The following is an 11,989-nucleotide window of genomic DNA, read 5'->3' on the forward strand; positions in this document are numbered from 1 at the left end:
CTGGCTTTGTATAAAGGATTCACTTCATATCTACTATTGTAGATTATAAATTCTGACTAAAAAAATTACAGAATAGCAATCAACTTGTGTTTGACTTCTCTACAAGAACTGAATACTAATATAATACTCTTTGAGAAATGAGATATATAAAAACACATATATTTGTCACTGGAGCTTCACTGCTTCAGGCCAGTTTTTTCAGAGACAAGGATAAGAGAAGGGGGGGACCATAGTGCCAGGCTTCCTTCAATTAGGTGGAAGCTGGACTTGAACCTGGGTCTCTCATGTGACTAAATGCCAGTCCAGAAGATACTTTTGTTAAAATAAATCTAGTAATGATTTTATATGACATATGGTCATAATCCCTGTGTAGGTTTAGTTGAAGGACAGACCATCTGTTGCTTGACGTGGCAGTGGCGGGATGTGAAGGAGAGAATCCAAGCGCAGAGGGAACACAAATCTTTATTGTTGGGTCAGATGGGTGGTTCAGGCCACGTGGAGCAAGCCAAAAATGGCTGTCCCCTGCTACCTCACCACTGGGCAAGAAAGTGCGAGCTAGGGGAGGGAGAGTAGGCGGACTTTTTAGGTCAACACCCCAGAGTGACGTGTCGGGACAGGACTGGTTGGGGAAAGCCCTGAAAGTACCATAATACTCTGTGTAGAGTGGCAGAGCCTTGGGGAGACATCTGCACAGCATCTCCCCCTTTTCTTATATATCTAATGGAAATGGTAACGAAATGTATAGAGTGGAGCAGGCTTAAATGTTTTTAAGGAATGCCATGCTCAGATGGGAAGATGCAGAATGTTTTTGTGGGGGAGGGAAGGCTTAAATGGCTGCCAACCTTGTGAGATTCATGTGTCCCCCCTGTGCTGAACCCCTCTTTAGAGAGAGAGACTTACCTGGAGGGACTCATCTCTGCCAGGCTCAACCATCTCCTCACAATATTTCTACATCTTACTCTATCATTCTATCTAGTCACCACATTAAGATGGTTCAATGTCTGTAAAAGATTCTGTGTGACAGAGGAATAGTAGTGTAGGGGTGAGCAGAAACCTTTTGGGCATAAACCTGAATGATATAACAAAACAGGAAGGGACAAGTAGGGGAGCAGTAAGGGCCAGTGTGATGTCAAGGGAAGGCCTGGTGCACAAAGGAACATTCCCTGTCTCGGGGGGGGGGGGGGGAAGGGTTTATAATGAGGGGACATTTCCTGCCTCAAAGGGCAGGACCTGTAGGCGGGAGGACATGGCCCGCCAAGCAGAGGGGCTATTTGGCATTGTATAGTCCTCAAGGCAACAGTCTGTAAAGTCTTAAGAACTACTCAGGGTCAGTCTTTGAAAAGCCAGCAGCGTGAAGGGAAGGAAGCTGCTGTAAAAATTGTGTAAAGTGTCCAAAGGGTAAACCAGCAAGTCCAATAGAAGTGTCAGTCCAAAGTAGGCGACTAGGGGGAGAAATGCCAGGGGATGAGACGCTGCATGAGGAAGGTCAGCCGCTGGAATTCGGCTTTTCTGTAGAGAGTGAGCTGGAACCGCCAAAACGTGACAGACAAAGCAGATGCAGGAAGGGCAGACAGGCATTAAGAAAGTTCTGTCCTTGGAGTCTGTGAATCAGGTTCTTTGGATTGCGTCAGGTGGCATCTAGGTTTTCGGGGGATGTGCCACTGTAGTCGTGCTGTCTAGTGGGTAATGTCAAGAGTGTGCAGGGGTCCAAGATGGTTTTTCCTGGGATTCCTGTGAAAGAAACAGAAACAATCTGCTTCTCATGGTTAGCAGGGCATCTGATTTGAATTTTTTATAGAAGAAGAGGTTTGGTGTCTTCGCCAACTGAGTATTGGGGGATGTATCTTCCCTATTTATTATTATATTATTATTATTATTTTATTTATTTATTTATTTTTTTACTTAATTGAACCTAGGCATTTGGCGGGCCTTCTCAACAGCCATTTGTCTTTGGGGGTAGTAAGAGATGTCCGTGGCATGGGTGATGTTATAAAGGGAAATATCTTTAAAGTGTTGGCTGACAAAGGCAGGCCTACAGTGCCAAGATGAGATATATCAGTTAAGTGTAGAAGAATATGTGAATGTTGTTAATTCACATAAGTTGTATATGGAGGAACTTTTTATAGTTTAATACCTTACCATATGAACAGATGATTCTTCATGTAAAGGCTTGATAGCTGTAATCACTTATTAGTGAAAAAAATAAAACTTGTAACAAGTTAGAGGTTTACTATAATTGATAGCCCGATGATTATAATTGGTTTAAGTATCTTTATGATTCTGTATGGCAAATGCTAGAAGAAGAATGATTCTGTATAAAGGTCATCTAATGTGACCTCTTGTAGCAGACTCTACAGTAGGATCTTTAGACCAATTTTAGTTAAAATATATATATATTGATTTTTTTTAACCATTTTACTTTGGACTATAAACAGACTCAAGTTACTTAGAGTTAACACATGTTAGTGACAATGGTTTTAACATTTACAGTGTCAGATTGATGCCAGATTTGTTGTGGATTAATTTCCACAAGATAGTTTACAGGGCACTTTTGGGGGCCCTCCAAAAGCGCCCTGTATAGAAAAATTGTATTTTAGTTTTGTGGATGTATTGTCATGTTAAATATTTAGACTTTATCTTAAATAGTTAGTTAGTTTTAGAAAATTAATTTTACCTTGTCTGGTAGTAATGTAGCTTCAAGGTTACACTTTTAACCGTTAAGTTAGTGTTTACCAAACTCGAAACATACCTATAAACATTTAGTTATAACACAGAGAAAGAGAAAAACTATTGTTATGAAAACATATCATTTAATGCAAGGAAAACAGCATAAAGTTCTTTGTACTGAGGGGAATTATCAGGAAGCTCAGTAAAGAGATTTAGGGGATTGCTTGTCTGGGTAATATATAAGGGCGGCAGCTCCCTTTTTTCCACCATCAGTGAAGACTGTAGGAGCAGAAGGGATGGGATCTCGAGAGAAGTTTAGGTACTAGTATAGGCAAAGGAGGTAAAGAAGCTATCAATTTATTAGAAGGAAAATGGAAACCCCATGCAGCTTATGGCAAAATGGGAATGGTGGCATATGAGCCACTCTGTATCTGTGAGAGAAAAGGGAAGAATAATTAAATCTGGTTCTTTCCCTAAGACCTGCACAAACCTGTTTCTTCCTTGGTGAACCATGAGTGCTAACGTGTCTATCTCAGTGAGGAGTCTTGGAGCTCCTCCTACTGTTGTGTGAAGCCACTCGAACCCCATGGTTCTGCCACAGTTCCCCCACTACTGTGGGGGTGGAGTTAAAGATTAGAAGGTTTACCAGAGAGGAGGGGGAGAATCGAACAAGGTGCATGTCCTGGAGGGCCTGGTTAGCCCTTTCCAGTGCCAAGGAGGCCTCGGGAGTTAACATACGTTTTGAGGAGGGCTGTTAGTCTCATTTTAACAGGTCAAACAGTGGTTGGAGGCAGCTAGTAGGCAGATAAAGATACTGCCTAAGCCAATTTAAATTTCCAAGAAAACTTTGTAAAGAAGCAAGAGTAAGGTTAGAAGGAAAAGTAACACTAGGTTTTAAGGGGCGAATTTGCATTAGAGAAATCTCTGAACCTAAGAAAGATATTGGAGGAATTAGCTGTATCTTTTCAGGAGCTACATTAAGGCCACTTTTCTTTAAGGCAGGAATGAGAAAATCACATAGGGCACAGAGATCTGTATCTAATTCTCCCCATAGTAAGACATCATCCATGTAATGAAGAACCTTAAGGCCCTTATGAATATATGGGAAAAGGGCAGATTTAACAGCCTCTTGACAAATTGTAGGACTACTGGCCATGCCCTGGGCAGTACCACCCTTTCAAATCTATTGGCAGGGCTGGCGTTATTAATAGAAGGAACAGAGAAGGCAAAACGCTTACAATTGTGTGGATGCAAAGGAATAGAGAAAAAACAATCTTGTATATCAATAGCTATGATTGGAATTCCCGTGGGAATTGCAGAAGCAAGAGGCAAACCCCGCATGATTTTATTTACTATATGGAGAACTTGGAGGAGGCACCATTTTCCCCAGCGCTTTTTAACCACGAAGACAGGAGTATTCCATGGGCTTCTGGAATGATGATTGTGCCCCAAGGATAACTGCTCTCGGACAATCTCTTTTAAAATTTCTAGTTTATCCCTAGGCAAAGGCCACTGTTCCACCCAGACAGGCTCATTAGAAGGCCATTCTAAACAGAGCATTTGGTTACGAACAGTGGCAGTTAGTATTGGGGGTGCTGATTAGATCTAGTCTCGCAGGAGCAGGTGTTATGCTCTGCAGAGGCATCTGTGGATATCCTAACATCAAGACATTCCAGAAGATCCCTACCCAGTAGGTTGGTGCTAATATCAGCTACCAAAGGGCAGAAGTGTCCAGTAGTCCCTTCAAGGTCTTCCCACATCAGCAAATCTCTTGTGAGAAAGGCTTGGGTCAACCCTCCAACTCTGTGTAAGCGTGGTCCTGGGAGGAGTTCCCAATTTTGGGGAACCTCTGCTTGCCTTAAAATCATCTTTTCTGCCCCCGTGGCAATCAAACATTTAAAAGGAATATTGCCAATCCTTACTGTCATAGTAGGGTGACCTTTTTCTAAAACAGGCGTGGTCCACAAAATCTCAGGCCCCGAATTTGTACCATTCAGGGGCGTGCCATCTTTATGAAACTTGGACCAACAATCTCTCCTCCAATGAAAACCTTTCTGACATCTAGGACAAGGTGTTCGTGGCCTCTGGCTCCCTGACTGAAGGCAGGGTTACCCTGACTGGAGGTGTGTTTGTCCTAACTGGAGACAGGCTCGCGGCTTATCTGGACATTGGTTATGCCAATACCCTTGGCGACCACACTGGAAGCAGGCCCCGTTTTGATTATGTGGGGTAACTGCATAAGCCTGTGTCATAATGGGTGCCCCGTAAGAGGCTGGTCTAAGTTCTGTGTCGCTAAAATCCAATTATCTGGGTGTTGGTGTTTAAGACTGAGGCATGCCTGACAGAATTCTGGAATCATGCCATCCCAGACAATAGAATGCAGGAGGAGAGAACGGACTTCAAGATTATAAATCTTTCTCTCTAAGGTTGACTGCACCCTGGCAATGAAGTTAGCTAGGGATTCATTGGTTTCTTGGCAAAGGGAGTTAATGGGGACTGAGGCCTCTCCTGTGGATGGGGTTAACCTCTCCCATGCTTGTGTTGCACAGATGCATACCTGTTTAAATCAACCGGTTGGAAACTTGGCTCCTGCCTGCTGAATTCCAGTTTCAAACTCTCCCGCTCCAAACAGTGCATCAAAATTCCATTCTACCTGTTTGTGACTATTTTTCTGGGATTGTTTTGAGCATTCATTAAGAAAGCTTGCCTCCCATTGCAGGTTGAGGGGGTTTGGGAGCACAGTAAGAGCTAAGTCCCTCCAATCTTGGGGGGTATTAAGGTGCTGGAAAAAGCCTTGTAAAATGGACTTGGTCCATGGGGCATGAATGCCGTCCTCCTTCACTGCCTGCCTGATTCCTCTGAGTTCTTTGGAGGAGTATGGAGGAGTATGGATGCCACATCTGAGGGTTTTGTTTATTGGGGGCCACATTTACCGGGAAGGTGTAAACTTGGTTTTATGACGAGGTATCAGTGGGGAAGGAGTCACAGAAGTGGAAGCCGCTGGAGAAGCGTCTGCCAGAGAAACCGAACATGTGTCTACCAAAACAAAACTCTTGGGGCAAACTTCAGAAGGCTTAGGGTGTTTAAGCGCCGAGAACAAGTCCTTTAACTCTTGTATCTCAGCCTCAAGGTCTCTTAATGATGAGGTATCAGTGGGGGGAGGAGTCACTGAAGTGGAAGCCACTGGAGAAGTGGCTGCCGGAGAAACCGAACACGTGTCTGCGGAAACAGACCCCTTGGGGCAAACTGCAGAGGATTTAACCACTCTAAGGTGGTTAAGCCCCGAGACCATGTCCTTTAACTCTTGTATCTCAGCCTCAAGGTCTCAACCTTTTGGCAGGGCACCTTATACATATCCCGAAAGTTGCAAACATAGCCAAGAGAACCTACAGTGCAGCTCTAATTAAAGCATCTCCGAGATAGAGAGCCTGTCCCATGAGAAAAGAATAAAGTGTCTGGGATGCCTCCTTGTAAAACGGGAGGAACCCCATGGCGGGCACTGTTACTTACCTGTGTCTGGGTGGTGGGAGGGTCTGGCGGGGTCTCGCGTCTCTTCAGGTGGCTGCGGATGGCAGCACAAACAGTCACCCAAAGACAGACTGGCCCTGCCACTGCTGGTGGGGTGGCTGCAGGTATGTCGGGTGACCCCAGCTCCACCAGTGGGGCTGCTGCAGGTATGTCCCAGTGGCCCCAGCTCTGCCTGTGGTTTGGCTTCTCTGGACCTCAGGCGGGAGTGTGGGCCTGTCGGCCCCACTCTGAGCGCCAGGTGTCTCTTGACGCCGTGGTGGGATGCAAAGGAGAGAGAATCCAAGCACAGAGGGAACACAAATCTTTATTGTTGGGTCAGATGGGTGGTTCAGGCCACGTGGAGCAAGCCAAAAATGGCTGACCCCTGCTACCTCACCACTGGCCAAGAGAGAGTGAGTGAGGGGAGAGAGGGTAGGTGCACTTTTTAGGTCAACACCCCAGAGTGATGTGCTGGGACAGGATTGGTTGAGGAAAGTCCTGAAAGTACCATAATACTCTGTGTAGAGTGGCAGAGCCTTGGGGAGACATCTGCACAGCACCATCTTTCATTCTCATTTGCATGTCTAGTCAAAATTGGAGGGTAGCAGAAATTCTAACGATCTTTCTTTTTAATGCCAAAATCTAGTAGTATGTCTGAAGAAAGTAGAAAGATCTCAGGCTATAAATAGAGAGCAGTTCTTAGATTTATTTTTACCTTTTCTTTGTCCCTTATTTATAAAAAATCATGAGTCAATCATTTTATATGGTTTTGAATTGAAGGATGCCATTAGTATCCATGTCAATATTGATACTTTGACTCTTACTATAAATAGCTATATTTGTTAATATGGAATTGGTAAAACATTTCATCAGTAATTACAATTCATAGTCTGAAATATGACAAGGCAATGCTGTTTTCTAATTGCATTAGTTAGTGTGGAGAATAATTGCATAGAGCTCTAATAAAAATTGGGGTGATGTTTCTTTTTTAAAATTATTTATTTATTTATTATTGAACAAAGACAGAAATTGAGAGGGGAGAGGAGATAAGGAGGGAGAGAGGCACCTGCAGCCCTGCTTCAATACTTGTGAAGCTTTCGCCCTTTGGGTAAGGACCAGGGACTTGAACTGGGCCCTTGTGCACTTTGATGTGTGTGTTTAACCAGGTGTGCCACCACCTGTCCTCACCTTTTTTTTTATAAGTGACTTAATATTGGTTTACAAATTTATAAGTTAACAGGAATATAATGCCATACCTTTCCCACCACCAGAATTCTGTGTCCCCATCCCCTCTATTGTAAACTGCAATAGATCTCCCAAAGTCAAAGATATGGGCTGATTCTATAACTATTTATCTGTATCTATCTATATATATGTTATTTTTCCCATTTTTTCAATGGTCTTGTCTTCATTTCCTTTCTAAGTCACCCCTACACCTATTACTACTTCCGGGTCTCTTCGACCTCCTCTGGTGTTTTCCAGATTCGTCTTCCCTTCACTGATGGTATAAAAACAAAGATTCCTGCTGACAAAAGCCTCAGGTCCTGGTGGAATGGGGGGTGCAGAGCCCTCTGGTTTACTTCCCCTATCACTTACCCCTCTAAGGGTATGGACCAAATTTCTTTTTTAGGATGCATAAGATAGGAGTTCTGGCTTCTGTAATTGCTTCTCCACTGGACATGGATATTGGCAGATCTTTTTTTTTTAAGAAGCATAATTTTTTAATTTTTAATTATATTTATTTATTTATTGGATAGAGACAGCCAGAACTCAAGAGGGAAGGGGGTAATAGAGAGGGAGAGAGACACCTGCAATACTGCTTCACCACTTGCAAAGTTTTCCCCCATCAGGTGGGGACTGGGGGCTTGATCCCAGGTCCTTGCACATTGTGTAACATGTGTGCTTATTAGATGCAACACCACTTGTCCCCACCCCCACCCCACCTGTTTCTATCTTTCCCCGGTGGGGTAGGGCTCAGGAGAGGTGAGGTTCCAGGAAACAATGGTGAGATCATCTGTTCAGGGAAATCAGGATGGAATCTGAGTAGCATCTGGAACTTGGTGGCTGAAAGGTAATATAACTCTTTAATTCTCTAGCCCCTTATAGCCTCCCTTCTGTTTCATCTATGAGTTTGACTACTACTTTAGATGTCACATTTAAATTGAGTGGTAACATATTTGTCCTTTTGTCTTGGCATAATATTTCAAGGTTTATCCATGCATGTATCAGAATTTTATTCTGAATTTAGTATTTCCTTCTCTTTAAAGAAAAGAATCTTTTTAATGTATAGCCATAAGAAGTTTTGGTATACAAATCACATTTATAGGCTTAATCACACACAAAAAGCCACATATACACAGTACCGTTAGGGACATTGGTATACAAATGTCTGTTTAACTTCCTACTTTTATTTTTTATCTTGAAATAGATCAAATGGCAATGTGTGTAAAATTTTGGGAATTGCTATACAGTATCTACACCATTTTGTATTTCTGGGTTCAGATGTTACTACATCTTATCACCATATTTTTTTAAATTTTGAAATAAGTTACCATGCTATATTATAATTTCATAAGAACCATGGAAAGTATATTCAGGTAGTTATTACATTAAAAATAACCTTCTGATGACCCTGTATGGGTAAAAAGCTTGATATGAATTAGCATCAAGGATTAATGGCCTTTATCTTATTGTTTGTGTAGTCCAGAGTTTATTCATGGAAAGATCTTTGAGGTAAGACTGACTTCAGAGTAAGTGTAAAATAAATCAAGGCATGTCTTCTACCCTTTACAACAAAATTATCTTTTTGCCTACAGCTCCCTGTACAGGTAGCACTTTCTTTTGCCATAGCAACATGTGCATCAATAATTCCTTGGTCTGTAATGGTATCCAAAACTGTGCATACCCTTGGGATGAAAATCACTGTAAAGGTAAGTTCACTGAGAAGTGGCCTTTCTGAGAAAAGACTGGCTTGTTGTTTTTCATTAAGACTTGCAATGTCCTTTTTATATCTGCTTGGCATAGCTGCTTTGGCAAAAATGGAGACATTTAATGTAGATATGATTTTAAACAGATCATAGATCTTTTTAATATGTCAAAAACAGAGAAAAATGCTTATTCTCAAGTAAAAGCATCTTAACAAACTTTTAAACTTAAGTTGTTCCATAATCCAAACCAAATTTCTTTCACTTATTTTGTTCTTGTCGTTACTGAATTTATTGATTATTGTAAACACATTCATAATATGGTTTCAAAAGTAGAGTATTAGTGTTTTTTAATCTTATGGGAATATTTAATAAAAACTGAGATTCAATGTAAGAAGTTTTATTTTTCATCCTTTAACATCCTCTATATTTCTGAAAGATACATATGGATTGTATGTATATACATATGGATAATTTAAGTACCTGTAAATGTGTTATTGTAAAGAAATAAGTTTGATAGAACAAGCATATTTATTCTAGAATTTTTCTAAATTCATGTACTTAATTTTTAAAATATGAATTGCTTCACAGATTTGCATATCATCCTTACACAGTGGCCATGTTAATCGTTTCTGTATCATTCTAGTTTTTTCATATGTGCTACTGAAGGAAGGATTAATATGTTTAATTAATTTGATTTAAATACATTTATATGTATTCTGAGTTAAAGGGTCAACTATTTTGATTTCTATAATTTTGCTTTGTTGTGATTGATTGACTTGACTATAAACCCTAATAGGATTATTTTATTTGCTTAAAGAGCTTTAATGTATAATTAAATTTCCGAGTAAAATAACCCACCTGACAGGGCACCTTCATTGCCATGTGGATAACCCAGATTTGAGCCCACAGTCCACCACACAGGAGTATCATAGCAGTGGGGGAGGGGGCACTTCAGTGTTATAATATCACTCCTCTCGCTCTTTCTATCTGAGTCAGCTCAGAGTGGAGAATTCCTGACAATAATAACAACAAAAATAAATGAATACACCTAATTTTAAATTGCATTATTTGTAGTATATTTGACCCAAATGCCTACTTTACCTAAAAATGCCTTAAACAGGTTTTGACATGATTCATTAATGAATTTTGAAAACTTCAACTTTTTTCTTTCTCTTTCTGCAGAAAAGAAAAAAGCAGGACTATTTGAACAAATCACTAAAACTCATGGAACAATTATTGGCATTACATCAGGGATTGTCTTGGTCCTTCTCATTATTTCTATTTTAGTACAAGTGAAACAGCCTCGAAAAAAGGTGATGGCCTGCAAAACTGCTTTTAATAAAACTGGATTTCAAGAAGTGTTTGATCCCCCTCATTATGAACTGTTTTCACTGAGGGACAAAGAGATTTCTGCAGACCTGGCTGACTTGTCAGAAGAATTAGACAACTACCAGAAGATGCGGCGCTCCTCCACTGCCTCCCGGTGCATTCATGACCATCACTGTGGATCACAAGCATCCAACGTCAAGCAAAGCAGGACCAACCTCAGTTCCGTGGAACTTCCTTTCCGAAATGATTTTGCACAACCACAGCCAATGAAAACATTTAATAGCACCTTCAAAAAAAGTAGCTATACTTTCAAACAGGCACATGAGTGCCCTGAACAGGCCCTAGAAGACAGAGTAATGGAGGAGATTCCTTGTGAAATATATGTCAGGGGGCGAGAAGATTCTGCACAAGCATCCATATCCATTGATTTTTGATCTTCTAACATTGACATTAATAATTAACTATATGTATGCAGCCTACTGAGCACCCACACTATTTTCAGCAGCCAACTGTTTCTTCTATCAAAACTAGGAGTACCTTCATTTGCCATTAACCTATTGTGATGGTGAAGTTTTCATTATCTCAGGCAGTAATTGTATGTTAAGACAACCAAGGAGCTTATTCCATTTAGTAAAATAATAATAATAATAAGCATTTGTTGCTTAGTGTCATAGAAACACAGCACCAGTTAAAGAGCATTTGAAGAGGGGAATGGTTTTGTTGAATGATTCTCAGGCTGCCTTTTAGTTTTAGCAACAGAAATACTGCTCTTGATTGATAAATCTCTTAATTTGACCCACAGTAATGTTGAAAATAAGATTTATCTTTACATTCATTTTTTATTTTGTCTAAATTTAATTTGTTTAATAAACCAGGAATTTGACCATTTCAGTTTCTTACATAAGTATGAGTGGTTAATATACAATGCAGATAGGCATTTTTTTTCCTGAACTTTGTCAAAATATAAAAATGATGTTACAGTCATAAGTGCTAAATAAGACCCAAAGTTATGTTTCTCATTGACTAATTTCTGTGTTACTCCCTTTCATTGACTGGATCCTTAGTCTTTCTTTTCAGTAAGACATAGGTGATATAGTCATATTTTCTCTTAAGTTTTATTATACTAGAACATTTTATAGTCCTATGAAATATGCACCATTGCCAGTCATGACAAAACCTGAAAAACATGAAAACTTGTATAAATCCTTTGAAACTTGGTCAGAATTGATGTCAACTTATTCACTTCTGTAAGCAACGAATAATTTACTTTGTGGGATACCCATGTTATGCTTCTTTCCAGTATTTTTCATCAGCAGTTCTGTGCTTCCTATTTTTACAAAGTAATTACTTAGCTCCTTAGTATTAATTTTTCTTATAGCATATGGTAACCAAGATATTTGAAAGTTGAAAGAAAATTTCTAAGAAACTGTCTTCTTTTGATTGCTTCTTTACCGGGAACAATACATTTTCTAGTTATATTCTAAGAATACCAACTTCCACTTTTTTTTTTAACTGTACTTTTGACCTTGTGTTTTTTAAGGTACGTAAAATAATACTTT

The 11,989-nt window shown here is 40.2% G+C and overlaps 1 protein-coding gene and 1 non-coding gene across 3 annotated transcripts in view; one reads left to right on the plus strand and one right to left on the minus strand.

Moving 5' to 3' along the window:
• The window catches only part of NETO2 (neuropilin and tolloid like 2), a 92,578-nt gene extending 81,337 nt beyond the window's left edge, over nucleotides 1-11,241 (plus strand). Inside the window, exons 8-9 of one of the 2 annotated variants that reach the window (XM_060185618.1) lie at nucleotides 8,991-9,104; nucleotides 10,284-11,241. In XM_060185618.1, the coding sequence (XP_060041601.1) occupies nucleotides 8,991-9,104; nucleotides 10,284-10,864 (695 nt within the window). In that variant the 3' untranslated portion in view covers nucleotides 10,865-11,241. The remainder of the gene's footprint in view (nucleotides 1-8,990; nucleotides 9,105-10,283) is intronic. The other variant, XM_060185619.1, reaches the window with a different exon arrangement.
• Nucleotides 9,668-9,770, minus strand: LOC132537292 (U6 spliceosomal RNA). Its single transcript, XR_009548750.1, has one exon. It is a non-coding gene; the product is annotated as a U6 spliceosomal RNA (small nuclear RNA).
• Nucleotides 11,242-11,989: the final 748 nt, after the last annotated feature.

This window comes from Erinaceus europaeus, chromosome 2, assembly GCF_950295315.1.
Source record: "Erinaceus europaeus chromosome 2, mEriEur2.1, whole genome shotgun sequence".
Lineage (NCBI taxonomy): Eukaryota > Metazoa > Chordata > Mammalia > Eulipotyphla > Erinaceidae > Erinaceus > Erinaceus europaeus.